The 22,140-nt window shown below is 44.9% G+C and overlaps 9 protein-coding genes across 9 annotated transcripts; 3 read left to right on the top strand and 6 right to left on the bottom strand.

The window, feature by feature from the left end:
* Positions 1 to 867: 867 nt before the first annotated feature.
* On the top strand, positions 868 to 2,238 carry N7455_003966 (uncharacterized protein; the record flags this gene model as incomplete). The annotated part of the gene is made up of 1 exon (XM_040959652.2): positions 868 to 2,238. The coding sequence occupies one exon, from the start codon at positions 868 to 870 to the stop codon at positions 2,236 to 2,238; it is 1,371 nt and encodes a 456-aa protein (XP_040809949.1).
* A 634-nt stretch (positions 2,239 to 2,872) lies between these two features.
* Positions 2,873 to 3,683, bottom strand: N7455_003965 (uncharacterized protein; the record flags this gene model as incomplete). The annotated part of the gene is made up of 2 exons (XM_040962592.2): positions 2,873 to 3,465; positions 3,518 to 3,683. 2 exons carry the CDS (start codon positions 3,681 to 3,683, stop codon positions 2,873 to 2,875), a joined length of 759 nt encoding a protein of 252 aa, XP_040806966.2.
* A 1,045-nt stretch (positions 3,684 to 4,728) lies between these two features.
* Positions 4,729 to 5,115, bottom strand: N7455_003964 (uncharacterized protein; the record flags this gene model as incomplete). The annotated part of the gene is made up of 1 exon (XM_040962589.2): positions 4,729 to 5,115. One exon carries the CDS (start codon positions 5,113 to 5,115, stop codon positions 4,729 to 4,731), a length of 387 nt encoding a protein of 128 aa, XP_040806968.2.
* Positions 5,116 to 7,374: 2,259 nt separating this feature from the next.
* On the bottom strand, positions 7,375 to 8,139 carry N7455_003963 (GNAT family N-acetyltransferase; the record flags this gene model as incomplete). The annotated part of the gene is made up of 1 exon (XM_040962591.2): positions 7,375 to 8,139. The coding sequence occupies one exon, from the start codon at positions 8,137 to 8,139 to the stop codon at positions 7,375 to 7,377; it is 765 nt and encodes a 254-aa protein (XP_040806967.2).
* A 4,381-nt stretch (positions 8,140 to 12,520) lies between these two features.
* On the top strand, positions 12,521 to 14,357 carry N7455_003962 (uncharacterized protein; the record flags this gene model as incomplete). Its single annotated transcript, XM_065604651.1, has 6 exons — positions 12,521 to 12,632; positions 12,683 to 12,767; positions 12,826 to 13,075; positions 13,126 to 13,159; positions 13,216 to 13,473; positions 13,582 to 14,357. The coding sequence occupies 6 exons, from the start codon at positions 12,521 to 12,523 to the stop codon at positions 14,355 to 14,357; spliced, it is 1,515 nt and encodes a 504-aa protein (XP_065461551.1).
* Positions 14,358 to 14,931: 574 nt separating this feature from the next.
* N7455_003961 (uncharacterized protein) lies at positions 14,932 to 15,321 on the bottom strand (the record flags this gene model as incomplete). Its single annotated transcript, XM_065604650.1, has 2 exons — positions 14,932 to 15,083; positions 15,132 to 15,321. 2 exons carry the CDS (start codon positions 15,319 to 15,321, stop codon positions 14,932 to 14,934), a joined length of 342 nt encoding a protein of 113 aa, XP_065461550.1.
* A 26-nt stretch (positions 15,322 to 15,347) lies between these two features.
* N7455_003960 (uncharacterized protein) lies at positions 15,348 to 15,993 on the bottom strand (the record flags this gene model as incomplete). The annotated part of the gene is given in 4 exon segments (XM_065604649.1): positions 15,348 to 15,406; positions 15,504 to 15,522; positions 15,544 to 15,718; positions 15,734 to 15,993. 4 exon segments carry the CDS (start codon positions 15,991 to 15,993, stop codon positions 15,348 to 15,350), a joined length of 513 nt encoding a protein of 170 aa, XP_065461549.1.
* Positions 15,994 to 16,002: 9 nt separating this feature from the next.
* Positions 16,003 to 16,475, bottom strand: N7455_003959 (uncharacterized protein; the record flags this gene model as incomplete). Its single annotated transcript, XM_065604648.1, has 2 exons — positions 16,003 to 16,297; positions 16,384 to 16,475. 2 exons carry the CDS (start codon positions 16,473 to 16,475, stop codon positions 16,003 to 16,005), a joined length of 387 nt encoding a protein of 128 aa, XP_065461548.1.
* A 1,110-nt stretch (positions 16,476 to 17,585) lies between these two features.
* Positions 17,586 to 19,964, top strand: N7455_003958 (dynamin family protein; the record flags this gene model as incomplete). Its single annotated transcript, XM_040962330.2, has 4 exons — positions 17,586 to 17,957; positions 18,007 to 18,603; positions 18,668 to 19,506; positions 19,565 to 19,964. 4 exons carry the CDS (start codon positions 17,586 to 17,588, stop codon positions 19,962 to 19,964), a joined length of 2,208 nt encoding a protein of 735 aa, XP_040807232.2.
* Positions 19,965 to 22,140: the final 2,176 nt, after the last annotated feature.

The following is a 22,140-nucleotide window of genomic DNA, read 5'->3' as shown; positions in this document are numbered from 1 at the left end:
TCTGCCTGAAACCTAGAGTTGGATGTTGTGCTGCTCCAATCTGGTGAAGACGCGACGATGGAGTAGATAGCGAATGCGTCTCCTAGTGCAACCCCACCACCTTCGTCGAATGAAGCACAAAGTTGAGAGAGACCTTTCGGGTCGTAATTTTCAGTCTTATCCATAAATTCCTCGGTAGAGTGTGAAGCCCTCACACCGAAGATGCTGTCACGTACATGCTCCGGTTAGGATTATGGTGGTGGTATATTGTATGTTGTAGGATGTGGGTGGATTTTCGCATGGCTGATCACGTGCTATAATACCCATTATTTGAGAATGTGGACATTGTGATTCGCCCAACTGGGAGCTGAGAGATCAGACTCAGACCCCGTTTGTTCACAAATAGAAGGGGCAGCCCTTCTTCTTTTCCATGTCCCCCCCTTGGTTGCCTATGAGGAAATCATACATTACAAACGATATAAGAATTAGAGGGATAAATATGTAGGTGATAGACTATGTTGTAGGTGAATAATAGGATAACTAGCTGCGGCACACACTGAGACTTAATAATTGCGAGTTCAAGCTCCCTTGCCTGCGGGAAAGTTCCTCTACCTTGTCAGGCGCTGTTTTGCTCACTGTTTATTGGACGAGGTGCACCCATTAGTGGATCGCTCGAGATCGTCGGGTACAAACATACAAAGTACATACCTAGGTAACTAGCGACTTCAGCTAGTAAGCACTAAACCTAATAAAGAAGGATTAGCGAAGTCGCGCGGGATCTTCAGTGGCCTTCCTCGTGTTTATTATTGACCTGGAAGACTTTTAACACTTTTTTTTTTAAAATAACAATGGGCCGCAAACCTTGGAGACTCGTCTGTCTTCCTTAAAATGCCATCATTGTCGCTGTATCTTTCAAGCCTCCTCTCAATAATTGGGCAAGCACAAGCAGAGAAGTTTCCACAGTCACTAACAGACTTGCACGCTCAATTGAAGAGAGATGACGGAGTCACGTTTGACCCGCTTGGCGTCGCCGCCGTTCTCTACAACCCTCGCGTTGACAAAAGTGCAGCAAGACTTTATACTCAGTTTGATCGCGGATTATTCATATGGCCACACCTGACAATGATCGGAGGAACTCTGCCACCCATGCAAATGCTCGTTGAACGCCTCAATGCCACGATGAAGTGGATCCATCCATCTATCAAACTATGCGCACAAGATACCACGATGCTCCCCGTACGATCAGACGTATCGGGAAATGTATTTCGCCAGCTGCCACTTAATTTGAGCAACGCATGGCTGACTGATATAATATCCTTTCAAACATCCAAGCAACCTGGAAATGACTTCGTTGTCGTTTGTGTGGATGCCATGTACCAAGCAATTGAAGAACGCCAGAAAAATGTGCGTCAGCAATCAGGAAACCTAAGATGGCTTCTCGGGAAATGGACATTGGACTCGATTTGTCTGGTCAACGGAGCCATGCTAGTAACCGGTATGGTGTGCGGGATTTTGACAGCCGACCTTTGGGCTTTCACCTTGTTTTTCCTATACAGCAGTCATTGGTTCGCCTCGGTGCTTATTTCCTTCACTTCAATGGTCAAGATTCACAAGCCAGATCACATCAAAAATGACATGCGGGATAGATATGCGGTGTATGAACGTGATGAGGGGGGCACCGTGATATTCAAAGGACCACAAAGGGAGCTTGAGGAATGGGCACGTTCCACTTGGGAATATGACCGGACTTGGATAAAGGATTCTTTGCACTGGTTCTGGACCTTGACAGGGACATTCTCTGGCATATCTTCGGTTGCATGTATGGTGAATATGAAGGGCGCTCTGCAATTGGCATTTTTGGGGGTTCTAGTATATTCATCACTGGCTGAGATTGGAGCTACCAGGATTGCGCGTCATCTGCAAACCAAAGCCCATGGCCATATCTCTGTGGACCGAGTCTTGAATAACCGAACTCGAAGCCTAGCAATTATCCGTGCCACATTACAAATTACCCCAGAATGTCGTCTCAAGGGTCTGAATTGGGTCAAGATGGGACTACTTCCTCCAATGCAGGTTTTTCAGAAGATGCAGGAACTATTGAGAGAGATTTCAGAAATCGAACAAAGCATAGATCACCCTGGAGTGGCGGTGAAAGAAAAATGTGACAACTTCCTCAATGACGTGGATCCCTCCGAGCAGATGTTGGCTAAAAGGATAGTCAAAGAAGTGACGGAGACACTGGGGTTTAAAGCCTGTTGAACAAGTCAATGGGTTTTACCTGGCGTTGGCTCAATGTATGTGATTAGCGTTTTGGTGAATGTCCCATTTATCTTGAGGATTGTTGCTTTCATGGTATTCTGTGGTTTCTGGTTTCTTTTTCCTGCATACATACCAGTCCAAAGAATCCCGTGAAGTTGTATACATTGCATCTGGCGGTACACGAGAAATGTGAGAAATGCCAAAATGCGACCCGACGAGAAGGCCACCTCTGGCTTACTATAGAACGTTTAAAACCTTGCTGCCAGATCTTGTGTCCGCACGCCTGTTTTGGATCCAGAAGATTGAGATTTGTAAAAAAACAAGAATCAGTCCTACAATCACTAGGCCAATCATGATCAGGACTCCTCTCGGATAACTACCAGGTCGGTAGACTCATTATTAGTGTTGTAACATGGGTAAGATCTGAAAGCTTAGGACTTACAATATAGCCGACTCGTCCGCTCGAAATATCTGGGTTCCCGCCATAAGCCCCCCCGTAGCTGCCATGACAACTTCGTTTAGTCAGTAAAGAAAAAGGACGGCCGCAATAGGGTAGCAGTCTTACACATTCTTCGTGTGGAGGCAAGATTGTTAGCTCATCTATTTGGAGGACAGCCAGTAGGAAAGAATTTACTCACGCAACGCTTATGTTCCTCTCCTCGGAGCTCTTGCAGTTGATTTGGATCCAAGAATTGTGGATTGGGTGATACCCCACAGCCAGAGCATTAACAGCTGTCCAGAGTCCGAACTTCCCCCATTTATCCACACGGTGCGTCATAGTTCTTAGAATTACCAACGCGATCAAATAGACGAAGATAGCAACCATGACAGTAAGGCCCCTTTTGTTCGATTTGTCGCTCATCCACGCAAAAAGCAAAATCACAGGGAGAGTGAGCAAACTTCCGATTGCAGAAAGTGCATTTGCCTCGATCCGAGCAAAACCAAGTTGCATAAAGATACTTGGAGTATATGTTGTGAGAGGGCTCCATGTAGCGAAGACGCAGCCTGTGGCAATGAAGTGTGGCCATTTGTGTACGTTTGTCAACGTCTTCCAAACCAATATGAATGATATATGCGTTTTGCCAGGGGGAGCCAATGGTTTCTTCATTGAGCGAAGCACTCCAGCCTCCGAAATGTTTGCCTCATTAGATGACACAGAGAGTTCCTTGTGCTCAGGAAGGAAGAAAAAGAGAATAATGGACACAGCAACGGAGAATAGACCCTCGACTACAGATTTGTTAGCATAGTTTGGTGTTTAAGGTATCAGCCATAATCGTACCGAGGAAGATCCATTGCCAGCCAAACAGACCCTTCTTCCCGTCCAGCTTCAAGAGAGCAGCCCCAAGGAGCGGAGAAACAGCTGTTCCACCAAACATGCCGAAGAAGAATATGGCGATTCGTTTTGTCAACTCTTGCTTGGTATACCAGGTAGAAAGTGTGTACATTGCACCGGGAATATATCCAGCCTCAGCAAGACCCAAAAATGTTCTGGTGAGTAGGAAACCTAACTTATTGCGTACAAAAATTTGTAGGCACGCTACTATCCCGAATACGCAGACTTGTGCACTGATCCATTGGCGAGGACCGACCTAATTCAACTTAGTGAATCGTGTATCATGTCGCTAGGGATACGACACACCTTATGTAGAATAATATTTGAAGGTATCTCAAGTGCAATGACACCCAGGAACATCAGCTGATTCCCGAGATTGATAGTATTTTGGTCGACGGATATGACGGATGCAAAATTTCCTGTGAGTGCGCTGGCAATGTTGGTTCTGTCGAGCTGATAGCTAGCGAACCCAACTACCAAAAGGGGTAACACTCGGAGGTCCGCCCTGTTAACCTGTCAACTCGATCATCCACTGGAGCTTTTGGTGAGTTGGTTCAAAAGGAGGACATACATTCTCCGTCTTTGGTGGGAATACATATTGTCATAACCCTCGATGTTGTCCATGGCATCGCGATGAGAACTGCACTTTGTAGATTTATTCACATTGTCATTCAAGGCAGACTCCATGTTCTCCGTTTTCAGAAAAGAATTGGCCAAAAAATTCGAAAGGCCTCTTTTCGTCCTTGGGGGACCTTGTGGCCCATTTGAGAAGTTGAAAACCTTGGGGGTGATAAGATAATGTTTTCGGCAAATGACTAGAATGACAACCTTGGAAAACGTACAAGATTAGTAAAATTTAAAAAGAGAACTACACGGAGTTAATGGAAACGAGCCAGTACAGGCGCTACAATGTGGCTCCTATTAACTAGTTACTAAGCCCTCAAGATGTCCACAGATGTCAAGATCTAGTTACGAAAAGTCATGTTCAATGAATTGAATAGCTAGGTATTTATCGACATATGTTGACCACAACAAGACATTCGCCAGAGAAAGGAGCATGATGAGAACAAGACACCGAATCGATTTCAGCTCAGCTTTAGTACATCCTATCACTCGAAGGATTCTTGGAGTTGTGGCGTCTGTGGAGAGCCAGGTATTCAAAGATGGCAGTGAATCTGAGCATTGTTGAGGTTGATTGGAATGGCGGCGTGAGAACTTTCATCAAGGTCCAGATAGGTTTGCTGAGCAGTCAAGGTACCGATGGTAGCGCCATTGTTCGTGATGACACAATTGATAGACGGTGCAAAGTTGGTGAGCTGGGCGGCGGTTGCCTTAACAGTACCACCTGCTCCAATAGAGGTACCACTGAAGAGCGAGAAGACGCTCTTATCGGCGTCATCGGCTTGGAATGTCACGCCAGCATATGCTCCAGATTGGTCATTGGACAGAGCTACGGTAACTTGGTTGGATTGGCGGACTTCCAGAGGAGTGGCAGAGATAGCGACTACCATAAGAGGGACGATAGCAGAAATGTCAAACTTCATTTTGAGATGTTTGGAGGGAGCTTTGCAAAATGCAATGACGTTCTTTCCAGGGAAGATTGATTGAAGCTTTGAAAACAAGATTGGAGTAGAATGCTTTTCGGAGTGAACGGAGTCACATTTCACAGGAAGAAGGTCGATTTTATACCTTTCTTATTGGAATGCTGAGCTCCAAACTAAGGCTGAATCCTCCATAATCCTCCCACCTATGCTATTATTAGCCTTGGATTTGTACACATCTAGCTGTTGATACGAGCTGCCGCAACCGAGTTGGGTTTACTTTAGAACACAGTTAGCACAGCCCTTCGTATACTAATCAGGTGAGCTTCTAGATTAAGGCCACCCATTCACGTTCCATATCTACGTACATGCGAGGAATACCTTTTACGGCCGAATGAAGATTCCTTTCTTATGCACCTTGGGTGATGCGTTTTAGCGACTAACGTCGCTTTCAAGAGATCCAAGCAATAAAAGAAAGCTACTAGTTCAACTGTGAATAGTGAAATGAAGTTACAGATAAATATGGTATTCACGCACGAAAGCCATCGCGCCACAGAGAATTTCTCTACAGAAGGGTCCCAAGACTCGAGAAATGTATTTATGGAGTAGCATTTCAGACACTAGGTAATCCTTGGCTGCTCCGCAGATATCTCAAGGTTCAGCTCGTGTCTCTCCCTGTAGTCTGGTGAGGGCCTGGGTGCATATTTATGACATATTTGGTTTGTCTAAGGTTTGCTTTGTCTAAGGTTTGCTTTGTGTTACATTAACCAGCGTCTAAATGAGTGCGTTATTGGGTCACTAAAATTTAATGTGTTGAAAAGATTATATGGATGTTAGTAAATTATTTCTTTCGGACAGGGTAATTGGTTTGGATGAAAACCTCTTATTAAATAAACAAAAAAGACAACAAGAACTCTCGATCAAATACAAAGCCATGCTACCACGGGACCTATGTCTCATTCTTCAATGCCAACCATAGAGAATATAGAAATCAAAGACATTTACCGGGCGAGTTATCTCGGGTTGACAAATACGAAGAGGCTCTATCTAGCATTTCAATTACGTGGAGCTGATGGCCAACCTCGTATTTCACCCCGCCATGTCTTACCATCTAAAAATACCTGGGTTAATTGTAAATAAGAGGGCCGAGTTCCACTAAGCCACTGTCATGATTCTTGAAAATGTCACACGACGTACTATACACTGTTGTATACTTTAGATCTGATTTCGCTGTTTGAGTTTTGGATATGGATATGCTCCAAACTTGATTATCCGCAATATGCGAGTCTGACAAGCTACTACGTTGGTGAACTGTTTGGCGAAACATATATGAAAAACAACTGAAATCAGATTAAAATAGAATAAAATGGGCATGGCCTATTAAGAGACATTGGAAAAGGATGCGTAAATCACCTTATTAGTCGAATGTTAGAAGTGTAAGGATATACTATATAGTAAGGCAGGGGGATAATATTTACATATGATAGTGTTTATATGTCTTTAAGGGCCGGATAAAACAACCTGGTTACCCTTAGTCTATATCTCTGTACCTAAAAATGGGCTGCTTATAAAGCTTAGCAGGATATAGTACTGGCGCGCCTGAGTGAAGTCTAAGGAAGCGTTACACCTTCTGCAATATTGTAGATAGCTATAGATTTGCTTATTCCTTGCTTAAAGATATCTGCGACCTGGCTAGTTTGTCTGCTATGTTCAACCTACCCTATGGAGATCAACAGTGTGGCAAGAGATGACAATTCAACACCTAAACTATTATCCTGTAACATATGGCCCATTGTTACTGGCACATGTAAGAGTAAAAGCAATCGGTATCTCTATAACTCGGCTTATCGCGTTGAGTAATGAAATTGTCAAGTTATAGGAGTAATTGAGTTCAAATTAGGTCGAAGAATGCCGGAAGACGGAAGGAGTCTTCTATGGCAAATCACGAATGATAAATTGGAGTTTATCTGATACTCAATGTATGCAAGATGGGGGGAGATATAGGCCATAACGGTGCGAGACATTGGCAAATGAAGGGCATTCTAGGTCGCGGTAGTCTAGCGAGGCCTGGTAGTTCATGCCGATTTGGAGTGGGCCAGTTCGTCGAGAATATTTGTAATGTTTCTCGCGGTTTCCTATAAGACTCGGCGGTATACTATAGTAGTTGGTTCTCTGCATCTTAAGACATACAAGGTAAGTGGGTGTCTAATAACACTAGAAAAGAGCCATATATTAAGGTACAGTTCTAATACTAAGACCAAATCAAACAAAGGTGCCATGAGTGCGCATAAACAGGTTGGGCGGTCTCTCGCGAGAAGCAAATTCATCGTCCACAACATATTCGATTTCAGGCCCGTCCGCTTTGAACCCCATCTGTCCATACACATGCCGACCCATACTGGACGCTTCGGTTATGGCTTCTAGGTCTCCACGTCGTTGTGCTTCATCAATGCCCCACTGCACAAGCGCTCGCGCGATGCCTTTCCGTTGGTGCGACGGATCGACGGCGCACATGTCTAGGATCATAACCGCCGGCAGCGCTGCAGTGGCTTTCTGTTTGATGACCGCGGTGCGTCTTCTATGCAGAGAGGAAATTGTTTGACAGAGGTACCGTTGTTCGGGCTCATTTGCGGGGTACAGCGTATTGAGGTCCATCGAATGTGCTAGATCCTCCACCGGAGGATCACCATAGCCCTCTACACTGGAAGCTTGCACCCAAATGCCGAAGCCCACAATGATGCGCCTCCGCTCAAACTGCGGACACGGCAGCGTAGCCTTGAGAAATATGGTGTTTGGGAGACCGTTTCTGTCATTGGTTTTGTGGAGCCAGCGGGCGACCATCCTCTCGGCTCCAGATGCCCTCCCCTGAGGTGTGTCCCACCCTGGGTTCATGGCTATCCAGATCCCATCATGCACTTGATGACCGAATGCCTCGCATACGCAGTCAAAAGCCTGAATGATATCCTCGGGTTGATCTATGATATCGATACGCAATCCGATATCGGTTGTCCGCCTCTGAGGAGCCATAATTGCGGGGTTGACTCGTCCGGTTGGTGTTTGTGTGCGTCGGAACCAAACGACCTTTCAAGTTGAATACGTGTGAAGAAAGAAAAGGACGTGTTAACGCCAAGGCTCTAATGGAGTGTACAATTCGTTGATTGGGTCTATATGACCACTCGTGTATAGATGATCTCATACACTGACTAATAGTGGACCATCTAGGTAGTGGGCGACCTCGGAAGGCTTTACTTTTACATAATACGCTAGGCATAACTAGTTACCAAGTGAGGACCACGTGTTCGAAACCAGGTCAGGAAATGCAACTTACATCAGTTGGCTTTTTCCTTTTTTTCAGATAAGGATGTGCGTTCGGGTATAGAATAAGTGTTAGGGCGGTATCTTACTCCTGCCTCAGGTCCTTTCAGGAGCACACAGGTTCTTGGCAGGCATTGGAAAGAACATTGTGTTGACCGGTAGCCTCGGTGGACCGACCGCTGTGACGATCTATCGAACGTGCCTAGTCTTGGTGTGATCATTCTTGCTTAGCTTAGCCCATCCTGACTAGACTTCCGCAAAGCCCAACCCAACCCCCAAGCCCATGGGGGTTGGGCTTTGGGCCCCCCCCAAAAACCCAATTTCATGCATAAGCACAGTCTTGGCATTCATAAACCTGATGATTAATGCCTGTTTTTTACGCATGTTCCGGTCTGTAAGCCCATACCTCGGGCCGACGTTTTACCATGCCTAATCTGGGGGTTCAACTCCCCCAAGAAATTCTACATCACTTATGCAAATGCCAAGAATTGGCATGTTTGCACTGTTTGGGACCCAATGGGCCCCCCCAAAAGCCTCATGGGCCCTTACTATAGGCCCACGGCCCATCGGTGGGCCCGAGAATTGGGCCCAAACCCAACCCATTTGGGGGTTGGGCTGGGTTGGGCTTTGGGCTTTATGGGCTCTGCGGAAGTCTAATCCTGACTGCAATTAGCAATAGCTTCTGCTAGAAGGCGCTGAGTTCTACCCGTTGTTATCCAACTCTTAATATCGGGGTAAATATTTGTTGTGTCGGCGTGGGCCGTATCGTAAATGTAGGGGTCCAATCAATGGTATTCAACTCTCTGTATTTCTGTATCGGCTCTTCTTACAATTTATGAGCCATGATTACATAACATTAATTACAAAATATGTAGGATTAATAAATCCTCCGGTATGCCGGTCGTCATACTGACATGTTGTGTCGGATTCGGGCGTATCGTGAATGTAGGGGTCCAATCAGTGGTATTCAACTCTCTGTATTTCTGTATCCGCTCTTCGTACAATTTATATGGAGCCATGATTACATAACATTAATTACAAAAATATACAGGATTAATAAATCCTCCGGTATGCCGGTCGTCATGCTCCGACATGTTGTAGTGGCCTTAGGCATCAACCCCTCGTATAACGTAATCGGTAAGCGAGCCGGCCATGTAAGCCAGCCGGCCACCCAACCCAAAACGCGTCCATGATTTAGCACTTAGTTAGTTCAACCACCCACTATGCCACCAATTCGCTCCCAATCCTCTAGAAATTCAATAGAGCAAGAGGGTAGGATTCTGTTAGCTATCCAGGCTTTCAAGAATAAAGAAATCTCTTCAATTCGCGAAGTGGCGCGCCGTTTTAATATACCACGTTTAACGCTTCAAGACCGATTACGGGGCCACCAAAATCGCGCGATTTCTCGCGCAAATTCATCTAAATTGACGGAAATCGAGGAGGAATCTCTTGAAAAATGGATTCTTTCTATGGATCTACGTGGAGCTCCCCCCCGTCCTTCTACTGTTCGAGAAATGGCGAATCTTCTTCTCGAAAAACGTGGAACTACCCCGGTTATTTCGGTTGGCGAGAAATGGGTATATAACTTTGTGAAACGGCATCCTCTCCTCTCCTCCCGATTCTCGAGACGCTATAATTATGAGCGTGCGAAATGCGAAGACCCGAAAGTTATTGGAGAGTGGTTTGATCTTGTCCAAAAAACAATTCTTCAATTTGGAATCGATCCCGACGACGTTTATAACTTTGATGAGACGGGTTTTGCGATGGGATTGATCTCTACGGCGAAAGTGATTACGAGGAGTGAATATTACGGTCGGCGCTCGCTTTTACAACCTGGAAATCGTGAATGGGTGACTGCTATCGAATGTATAAATGCTTCGGGTTGGGCCCTCCCTCCGTGTATTATTTTTAAAGGCAAAGTCTTTATTGAATCATGGTTTGACGGCCTCCCGGAAGATTGGCGATTTGAAGTTAGTCCGAACGGTTGGACTTCTGATGAAATTGGACTTCGCTGGCTTAAAAAGCTCTTTATTCCGACGACTTCTTCGCGTACGAAGGGGATATATCGGCTCTTAATACTTGATGGGCATGGAAGCCATTTAACCCCGAAATTCGACGAGATTTGTGAGCAAAATAAGGTTATACCAATCTGTATGCCAGCGCATTCATCTCATCTTTTACAACCTCTTGATATTGGCTGTTTTGCGGTATTAAAACGATTATATAGCCGGATGGTTGAGATGAAGATGCGGAGCGGGATCAATCATATTGATAAACTTGACTTCCTCGAAGCATACCCCCTCGCACGAATTGAAGCTTTTAAATCGGAGACGATTAAAAATAGCTTTAGAGCCGCTGGTTTAATACCATTTGCGCCTGATCGAGTGATCTCAAAGCTAAATATTCGTCTTCGAACCCCTACCCCCCCTCCGAGTAGGGGAAGCGATTGGGACCCGAAAACGCCCTCGAATTACATCCAATTACAAAAGCAAGCTTCGTCAATTAAAGCATTGCTTCGTACAAGATCAAGGAGCCCCCCAAGTCCTCTCAATTCCGCTATAAACCAGGTTTTAAAGGCATGCCAAATCACTATGCAATCCGCCGCATTTCTTGAGAAGGAAGTTGGCGATTTACGCGCCGCCAACGAGAAGCAGAAGCAAAAACGGACTCGGTCTACTAGGACTATCGTCCACGAAGGGGATCTCTCAGTCCAGGAGGTTCGTGAGCTACGTGCAGAGCCATTTGAGACCCAAGTAATGCGTATCAATACCTATCGTGAGCAGGTTTCGCAAGGTTTACAACAATCTGTACGGGCCGGGCGAGCATGTGGAATATGTAGATTGCCAGGGCATAGAAGAGAGACATGTCCAGATAGAGAAACCAGCTAGTTGAATTAATTTAATGGCGTTGTGGTTGAGATAAATGCATTTAAAATTAATATATTAGGCTGGGTGGCCGGCTGGCTTACATGGCCGGCTCGCTTACCGATTACGTTAACTATAGTATCCATGGATGTAGTCACCAGATCGCCCTCCTTAGCAATCAACTCTCCCTCCTCACCTTCTAGCCCCTACAACCAGTAGACGCCGCAATAACATTGTCGTATCTCCAAGACTCGTCTTAATATCGCGTCTCCGATAAGAATGGGCATCGAAGAATAGTAGCTCGGAAAAGCGCCTGCATTTGTCATAGTGCATTTTGGGATTCCATCATTGGGCCCTGTCGAACTCGCCGTAACAGTTGATCCTGGGAGAGACTCGCTAGGCATGTTGTTGTGCGTGGGTACCTCGGTTGTTTAGGGACTTTGGCATCCCATCCTGCTGGCTTGACAGTAAAAAAGTGCGGCATAAGCCACAAAAGTGCTCAGGGGTGTGCAAACAAGGCAAATAGTGCAAACATACCGGCTTTCCAACCAGTGAACTGATTCCATTGGCCGGGTATTTTCACTACGTCCATGCATCCATGGATTTATCCGCTCCCCATATCAACAGTCCACCAATAATGACTAACAAGCAAAAACACCTTGGCAACACTACATATTGTAATTTCCACTGGCGCAATCATTGTCTCACCATCCAATCAATAAAATGATTTCACCTAGCATTGTGCTTTCGGCAAATTTCGTGATTCGTCAATCTTTGAATGTGTACAAAGTGAGGTTCGGCTCTCTCGGTCGGCTTCCACGTTGGCGTACAAATTCGCCAGCTATAATGTACAGAGACACGGAGTAGCGTATCCAGCTCTAGAGGTACTGGTCAATATATATGAGGATGGGCCAATATACTACTCCGTACTCTCATTGTTTATCTCTCAAAAGACTCTCCGTATTATGTCCGGAACCTTACCACGTGGGACAGCCGTAGGCGTTCATGTATTGGGCTAGTCAGGGGACAGTCGACGCTAACTGCTAGGATGTTGTATAATGGAGATGGACCCAATTTACATTTTAAAGTCAGCACCTCTTAAGCTCTACTGTCATTATTATAAGAAGCAAGACTCTCCACATCATCCCTTGTTAGATCGTGAAGTCAGAATATCATCCAAGATTAGGATGATGAAGAGCTCGGTATTCTGTGCCCTAGCAGGTCTAGCCATGGTAGGTCTTTGCCAACCACTAGCTCCGGAAACTGACATTGTGTTTTCATCATCGAAGACCTCTTCAAGTCCTCTTCAATATGCAGGCGGCAACGCCCCGTACTTTGCAGGTAAGAGTCTCGTTATCACGAATCTCCATGTTTACTGATCTGTGACTTAGGCCCAAATGTGAACGGCATCGAGAACAAGACCCCAGAGCAATGCACTGTTCGGCAGGCTGCTTATGTTGTTGGACATGGTAGTAGGTATGTACGCTATCAAACTACGTCATAACTGTAATAGTTTTGACCTCAAATCTGGTAGATTTCCAGATACTGGCTCATATGAGTCATGGGTTGCACTTTACCACAAGGTGCGTTATTCCTGCCTATATCCGCGAGTTTTTAACTCTGCTAAATTCTCACTCTTCATCCCTTACGTTCAGATTCAAGCTGCAACGCAACAAGACGGTTTTGAGGCACGGGGATCACTCAAATTTATTCCTAAATGGAAGCCGGTATTGACAAATCCTGCCTCGCAATTGGCACAGGAATCGATGACAGGGTGGAAAGAGGTACATAACCCAACATGCAAAACGATAATTAATTCGCTGATAAACTCTAGGCAGGTGATCTTGGTTACCAACTACGGTCTAGATGTAAGGTTTTATTCATTTTGCAAGGATGAAGTACTTGAGCTTATAAGTTTCAACAGATCCCGGATTTTATCAGGACGGCACTCCCTTCCATGTGTGGGCTAATCAATACAAATCCCCAATCAATGAATCACGGGTGGTTCAAACCGCCAGAGCCTTTCTCAATGGCTACCTCTATGAGTATGCTGATAGCTATGGTACTGTTGTCAGCGTGAACTCTACAGGATCCCCTGCTGCTATTGGCAACTCTCTTGGGCCTTCGGATTCCTGTCCTGCATTTAGTTCTATCTCTAGTGGGGGGAATAACGTGACGAATTGTAAGTTCAACGAAGAGAATTCTGTGCTTCTTGTTAAGATCAGTGTTCCTCACCTCAATCCCCTTTCCGGCGCAATATCTTTAACAATGTATGCTTAAATTTCCATAGGGGATGCTACCTGGCTACCAAGAGCCTTACATCGTATCAACTCCCAAGTGAGAGGAAATCTTACGTTTGACGAAACTGATATACTCTTTTTCCCCTACCTATGTGCCTACGAGAGTCAGATTGAAGGGCGCCTCAGCCCCTGGTGTGATGTCTTCGCAGAAAATGAACTGCGAGACTATGCATACTCACAGGACCTAAGCTATTTTTACGGTGTCGGGCCCGGTTCAGTTGGCCCATCCAAGGTGCTTTTCCTTCCATTCCTGAAAAGTTTGCTTTCTCTTCTAGAGGATGGTCCTGGACAGGTCGGCGTGGGAGCCAACGGCACTGGGTTCAACATTCCAAATCTTATCATGGCTTTCACGAATGACAACCAACTCGCCGAGATGACTGCTGCCATGGGAATTTTCGATTTCGAAGCGCCTCTTCCCGACGATCACATACCAACCCACCACTTGTATAATGTGGCGCACTTCATCACCATGCGAGGGACTGTTGCTTTCGAAGTCATGGATTGCAATATCAACAAAGCCATTGGCAAGCCCCACATTCGTATATTGTTCAATGACGCTGTTTATCCTATAGCCAGTTGTCAGAATGGCCCTGGAAGGAGTTGCGCATTATCCGATTACATTTTCTTGATTGATAAGAAGATCAATGAGGCGGGTGACTTTTCGGATTACTGTAACTTGACGGAGGCGGGCCGCCCTGAAGCCGTTGCTGGGGCTAGTTTCTTCCGGGATCTTTCCCTGGACTTCTTAAACTTTATCAATCCCTGATCTATAATTTGCTATAGCTTGAATGTTTATGTTTATACGGAGATTGGGGCTACTAGATTGAATCTAGGGACTGCTACACAATGAAAAACCTTGTTGATCAACCCCATGGGATTTCCCACCTGTTCTGGAAATCGGTCGACTGGTGCCAAATCTGCAGGGGAGAAGAATATGGTTGGTAGATACGATTGTATACACCCCAAAATTCCAAAAGCTGTATGCCTTGACATGGTTGGTCACTAGATGTATCAAATAAGCCCAGACGAAGAGACTGTTTCAAAAACTGTTTATAATGCGGAGCATCTTGTCGAGGCCAGTAGTCTTCCGCAGGACCCAGTAAAACTTAGGACTAATATAATGGAGTTTTGAAAGATTAAACATTCTGTCCTACTATAGATTAACTACTAGCGAATTACATCCATGGAAAGATAATTCAAGAGAGGCGTATTAACAATACTAATACTATAAACTAAAGAAGTAAAAGAATTGCTGTTTAAAATTACATAATCTAGGATATAAAGAGGCACGGCAGTGACGATATAAGCGTATTGGTTGCCGTCGCAAAATACTTAAGACCTCACGACGGACAATAGGATGCCTGCAATTGACCCCGATTATGTAAATAGCGGGGAGAAATCCGATCTCCGGCGTAAAGGTCGACCTTGACGACCCCGAATACCGCTGATACGCCGCCGCTACCTCGTCCGCCAATGTGATGCATTGCTGGAACTGGGGCAGGAAATTGTTATAGTCCATTTCGCTGCCAGGTCCGCAAACACCGAGGAGAGTCCATGCGATAGTATGTTGTAAGCGCAGGAGTGATATGAGACGGTCGGTTTCGAAGCTGACTCAGAAGGCTGCCTTGTTGCAGGAGGCTCCCAAAGAGACTCGACCACGTTTCCAACTGCCCGAGAACGATATCCTTGAGTGAAGAAGGTAACGCCGGCATGGCACCCGTCGGGGACATTTGTTGATCTATGCTACGCAACCTCATTACCTGAGCAATGAGAATCTGGAGGTGGTCGGCCGGTTGGTCGAATTACCGAAAGGTACTGTTGAAGAGTGCAAGATGGGATATAAATATAAATGTCTCTTGGATGTTGGTTGGAGTCCAGTCAACCAGAAACATGACGACCTGCATGTCAAGACGGCGAATCTGCTTTGTGACCTGTCAGGTAATCGCTTCAACCCCCGAGGATTGGGAATCGCCATAGGCACAGTTGTTCAATGTAGCGTTGTCGATATTGCGCGAGAGCGCCACACCTCCGCACAGGTGCTTCACTGCTTGTACGTTGTCCCCTGCCAGATGATCAAAACAGGTAAAGAGATAACAGACTAAAAGTTTGATAGCTGTTATTTCGGCGCTATCACCAATTTACGGGCTCAGTAGAAGTTGAATGGCACGGTTATAGTGAAACAAAGGATCTTTATCCCGTATCCGGTCTATTAAGGAAGGGGGTTTATACACCCGATCGTTAGAATGACAATCCAGGTAGTTTCGGTCAATCAAGGCTAGAGCAATGGCAGCATGCCGCACTGATGGCACTGTTTGGGATAAGAACATAAGAGTCTTCCGCCATGGTTTGCAAGGGCGGTATTCATTCAGATGCTTGATAGAAATATCCCTGAAAAGGCACATTACCTCTGCCTAGGTTGACCCAGTCACTGGTAAGATCATAAGGGATTCGAGATTCTGCACATTAAGCCCATAGTATTTCAAGTACCATCGCTTTGACTCGTGTGCACTGATTGTGGTACAGCGATGGTTACTGTCGCAGCTATCCGTTCTCTCGACCATCTCCTTGTGATAATGAGTTGATTCAATCTCGCTTCTATCTGTCTTGAATGGAAGGGGCATTTCACTATAGCCATCGCAGGTACGACCGGTAGGAAGGCATTTCACGCACGAAGGCCGAGATAGATCGCATTTAACTCGTCTTATTCTGAGGCATGTCAATTTTGAAGTCTTTGAACATAATCGATCACTCTGTAGCAATACATAGAGTCAAAGCATACTTGCAAGTCTTACAGCCTAGTTTTGACTTTGGAGCGAACTTGCGAGGCTTTTTTCCTCCACGCTTGATTGCCCGTCTTAGTGTTCTTGTTTATCCCATCCATCATGGTGATGTGGCCTAGATAAGATTTTCAATACGCACCGGCTCAGGCAGAGGTCAATATCGAGGCCACCACGACCCGTACGCTACCACTTTCTGGCATTGGCTTCGACAGGGAGCTTATGGAGTTCCGATGAAAGGTCGGATGAAGCGCCCGCATAGTCATACGCAACTAGTTAGACTGCAACAGGTTAATTGAACTTTGATTGATTGATTGATTGATCCGATGAAAGGTCAATATAATGATCTGTTCGTCAGTCCGCACGCCAGTGAGGAAGCTATTGCCACATCCGTTGCGATGGACAGCGCAGTGAGAAAAGGTGGAAGCTATAGAGTACAAAAAACCAAAGCTTGGAGAATTCTATAAATTCTATAGAGATTTACTAGAGCCTTAGTAAAATAGCTTATCACAGATAAAGAGAAGCGCTAATAATCCTAAGACGTATACTCCGTATCATAGTAAGAATTACAATCCGTGCTGTATGTAAATATGCAGGTGTTGCCAGCGCACAGCATATGGATATGTACCCTGCCACGTCAGCCCGGGAGAGAACTAAACCAGTTACTATGTATGCACTTACTTGCTTTTTTGGATTGTAATACCAATACTGATAATTCTTATCAATCAATTACTCATCCAGCTTATAGCTCTGTCAAAGCAGATAGTCCACTTTGTATTGACCAGCTAGCCGCTAACCCCATTTAGGTAGACTCTTAGCGCAGTTATTTGACTAGATTTCCCCTTATTCAATCAATCGATTCTCTCATCCTGAATTGGTTCCGCTTGACCTTAATCGTCCTAAATGCATACCAGTCCATACAACTTTAGCTTGTTCTGACAAGCTCTATATTTTAGCTATTGTATGAATTCGAAAGAATACCATATTTATTACAGATAGCGTGCATGCATTAGCGTAGTTCTCGCCCAGGCTGTCGTGGCAGGTAGACGAAGAGGTCCAACGACATGCTCTGACGTGTCTACTGTTCTTGCTGGCAGTGTGAAACTAATAGGTACTTAAACTTCATGTCTTCTCGCAGTACGAGAGCCCAAAAAGTGCTGTGCTCCTCTTATATTCTGTTATTGTTCAAGTCGAAGAAATAATCCCTGATGAAAACCATGGAGAGTGTCCAGTTGGGGACCACTCCGGCATTGGCAGACCCCGCATTGCTAGAGAAAATTGACAAATTATTCGCTTACAACGTCGGAGAACATATCAATTTGCCACAATTGGTTGTAGTCGGAGATCAGTCTAGCGGAAAGAGCTCTGTTTTGGAAGGCCTAACGAAATTGAAATTTCCCCGGAATAGTGGCCTGTGTACTCGATTCGCCACTCAGATCATCTTCAGAAGGGCTCCCAACTTGGCCACCCGCAAAGTAAATGGTTCGATCATTTCAACAACGCATGATAAGGGAAATGAGGCTGTTGATTGGAGTATGTCTGATATCGAGGTATTGAGTGAAGGAGGGTTCGAGGATATGATGAATGAGGTGAGGCCAAGCCTTGAAGCGCAACGGTATGGTGCTGACCTCCCTTCAGGTTCATGAAGCAATGGGTTTATCAACTTCAATCAACGATGGCCTACCCACTTTCTCCCACGACGTCCTTCGATTAGAGATCCACGGGCCACAGGAGAACCACCTCAGTGTTATTGATGTTCCTGGAATTTTCAAAACGACCACCCCTGGACTGACTACCAAATCGGACATTGTCCTAGTGAGAGACATGGTGCTAAATTACATGCGCAATCCTCGCTCTATAATGCTTGCGGTTGTTCCAGCAAATGTGGATATCGCAACGCAAGAAATCATTGAAATCGCTAGAGAGCTTGACCCTGATGGACAGAGGACATTACGGATCCTCACTAAGCCAGATCTTGTGGATGAAGGAGCAGAAGATAAAATCATTGAACTTGTCGAGAGAAAGCCAGAGACACAAGGACTGGGTTGGGTGGTAGTCAAGAACCTTGGACAAAAGGATCTCCAGGACAAGTCCAAGATTCGTGACATTGAAGAAGATAAGTTCAGAAATTCACCACCTTGGAGCCGCCTCTCCAAGGAAAACTACGGTATTGAAGCCCTTGGATTGCGACTCCAGGCTCTTCTGGCTTCGAATGTGCGACGGGAATTCCCTAAGGTGAGCTTCATATGTAGAGGGATATACTGACCCATTCTATCCGTCTGAGCTAATTGGATGATAGGTACGATCTGAAGTCTCTAAGCGCCTCAAGGAATGCAAAAAGGCCCTTGAAAGCCTTGGGGATGAACGCGAGTCCCCTGAGCAGCAAGGGAGATATCTGCTTGAAGTCGTATCTAAGTTTCAGCGCATCACGGAGAATGCTCTCCGTACGAATTACGGGTCCCAGGATTCTTTTGATGAATATCCCAGCTTGAGACTGGCAACTCTAGTGGCTAACCGCAATGCGCAATTTTCGGAAGAAATTTCCACCCAAGGACATGTCTATTGTTTCAAAGCGCATGACCATGATGATGACTTGGAAAATGACCTCAAAATATCAGTAACCTCCACACCGAGTTCTGTCAACTCCCAAGTTGGGGAAGATGACTATGAGGAGAAGGAAGCCTACGACGAGCTCAATTCTTTACCTAGCAGGAAAATCGAAGTTTGCCACGATATTGAGGATATCCTGCATGATGGTGTCCAAATAGAGTATTCAAAGGCGCAAGGTATCCTTCCTTGGATTGAAAATCTCTATCTAGAATCTCGTGGCTTTGAGCTAGGAACATTCAGCTCTTCACTCCTCTCCACCGTCATGAAGAAACAATCTGCAAAATGGCCTTCTCTAGCTGAGGGGTACATCTGCGATATCATATCCATCGTTCACAATTTTATCAGGGCGGCCTTGACAATATCCTGTCATGATCACATACTCAACTCAAATGTTCTCTCATCTTTAATGGAGGGGCTGATCGAGAGGTATCGGAAATCTCTTTCAATGACGGACTTTCTCCTAAAAGTCGAAAGACAGGGAACACCGATGAGTCAAAATCATTACTTCAATAGTAATTTACAGAAGTGGTAAGTCTTTGACCTAACCTTGAGCTGATTGCAGCTTATTGAGAGACTCGGATTTTAGTCGCCATGAACGAATTGCGTCTGCTGTTAAGAAGACTTCATTCTCTGTGGATATGAGTGATGGCTCAAGCCGAGATTGTTATCAAGTTTCTGATCTCGCACGATTCCATCACATGAGTAATTCAAAGCAGACGGTCGAGGATATTCATGACATTCTGAAATCATACTACAAAGTCGCACGAAAAAGATTCGTTGACAATTTGTGCATGCAAGCGGCGGATTTTTATCTGGTCACTGGACCTGAGGCCCCAATGAATATATTCTCGCCATCTTGGGTCTGCTGTCTTTCTAATGAGGAATTGGAACATATAGCAGGGGAGGAATTGTCCATTCGGAGGACGCGTCACAGATTGCAGAAGGAGACTAAAGATCTCGAGGCTGGCCGAAAGATTCTGCACTAGATACAGATATCATTTTGAGATACATCGGATTGCTGTCAAACACAGAACTCTCATAAGATTGATTTGAAAACTCCGATTCGTCCGTTCTCGGAAATCAGGAAGATCCAATTTCAGCGAGGGCCGGAAAGTGGGAATTCTTTCAGCCTTTTGCGACGTATTTCACCCACTAGAAACATTTGCACCGAATATTCTATCTTGGGCATTTAGCTGCTCACGATCTACATGACTGGTCAAGATACACAAGATACCGCATACATTGATACAGGATAGCGGACCGTCTCCTCGGTGTCAGAGAGCCAGGACAAACATTCCACCGAATCGCGCTTTGTGCCTTTGCAAAACTAGAACAATCAGCGGATAATCAAGGTAGACGGATCTCGTAGTGAAGTCTTACTGGTCCCAGAAATGTTGAGTCTCGTCCAATCTCTCTTATGTTTTCGGACTATAGCGTTTCTGTCGAAGCTGGGAGACGTTAAGAGACTCGGCCTTGTGGAGGTAGTATACTAGTGGAAGTTGCTCCACTTTATCTTCCAAAGCTAGCTTATCTTCGGGCTTATCTTTAGATTTATCTTTATACTCGCTGCTTAAGTCGAAGACGCTAGGTTCGGTAGAGGAATTAGTATTGGAAGTGTGGTCCAAAAAAAACCTTAGAATAGCTTAGGCTAGTATTGCTCTTGTCGGATGGAATAGATTAATAAGATATTATAGTAGGAGGAGGTAGGTACGATCGAAGAAGGTAACTATAAGTAGACTTCCGCAAAGCCCAACTTTGGGCTCAAGGTCCGGGCTCGAAACCCGACCCGCAACGAGCTGGGGGTCGAACTTTTCAAGCTCGACCCGGACCCCGGCTCGAAGGGGGGGGCTCGTCGGGCCCCCCCCCCTGGGCTCGAAATTGCATAAAACCATGGTCTTGGCGTTCATAAAGTGGCTGAATCACCCAAATAAATGACCGTCTTTTACCTATGTTTTGGTTCATACATGCAATTCTCCTCTATTATCATAATCAGGAATGGGAAATATTTGGAAATTCTAGTCAATAGATATATATCCTTAATATATTAGCATAATAACTACGTCGATAAAATACTAATTTTTTTTTGTGTATAAGCTGTATCTGGACCCGAGTCTTCTACCTTCATGAACCATGATCATTGACCAGTACAAATCGTTCAAACTACCTGTTCTTGCTTTAAAAAAAGGACTTGGAGATATGACTATCCATGTGTTATTATTGCTATCTTTATTGCCTATATGGTTCTGAGTATTCTGTGTTTAGGTGTATGGATCACTCTACAGACCGAATTAAGCAATGCTGATATACAAATATATATTCTGGAGTTTTCGGGGTTTCATCCTTCATCTACATTTTGGACTATATTGAGCTTCTACACTTTAGACCATACACTATATCCCACTTAGTCCTCAATATTGTTGAATATCACTAGGTAAGTATAATTTCTGACCGCGGTCAGAAATTATAGGTGGAAGGTTAAGCACTACTCACAGTAGTGCTCACAGTAGTGCTCACAATAGTATAGCATACAATAGTAATTTCTGACCGCGGTCAGAAATTATAGGTGGAAGCTTAAGCATTGTTTACAGCAGTGCTCATAGTAGTACAATATATAATAGTAATTTCTGACCGAAGCTAGAAATCTGGTCTTTGACTAAGGTCAGAAACTTAGTCTATAGAATGGTTTAATACTAACTGAACTAAAAACCTTTTACCTAGGGACTAGCGTAAGTTGAAATATTTCGTGGGAAATGAAGTGACAACGAGCTGGGAATGGGCCGGGAGTGGGCTTTTGATGGGCTTTCAGTGGGGCATTCGGGCTTTTTACGGGTTATTAATGGGCTTTACGAGCTTTTTTCGAGCTTTATGGGCTTTTTTCGAGCCGGCCCCACTTATTGTAGATAATTCAACTAATCATCTACTAGTATTATTACCCTCTATTTTGAGCTATCGATTATTGATTCAACTAGTCAAGTAATACCTCTAGGTGGTAGAGCTTCTGGTAATGTATCGACCCTCTTTTATGTATTCTCAAAAGCCCTTACTGTGTCAGGTCTTTTAACTCTACGATGTCCCAAAGTCAGCAGTCCGAGTTTGCATCATCACAATTCGGAGGTGACTACGAGAACTTACCCTACCTTATACCCTCTAATTACCCAGCTA

The sequence above is a fragment of the Penicillium solitum genome (genome assembly GCF_028829755.1).
Source record: "Penicillium solitum strain IBT 25940 chromosome Unknown utg000003l_segment0_segment0, whole genome shotgun sequence".
In the NCBI taxonomy this organism is placed as follows: Eukaryota; Fungi; Ascomycota; class Eurotiomycetes; order Eurotiales; family Aspergillaceae; genus Penicillium; species Penicillium solitum.
Note: the sequence above shows the minus strand (reverse complement) of the source record. Positions and strands in the feature narration are given on the sequence as shown.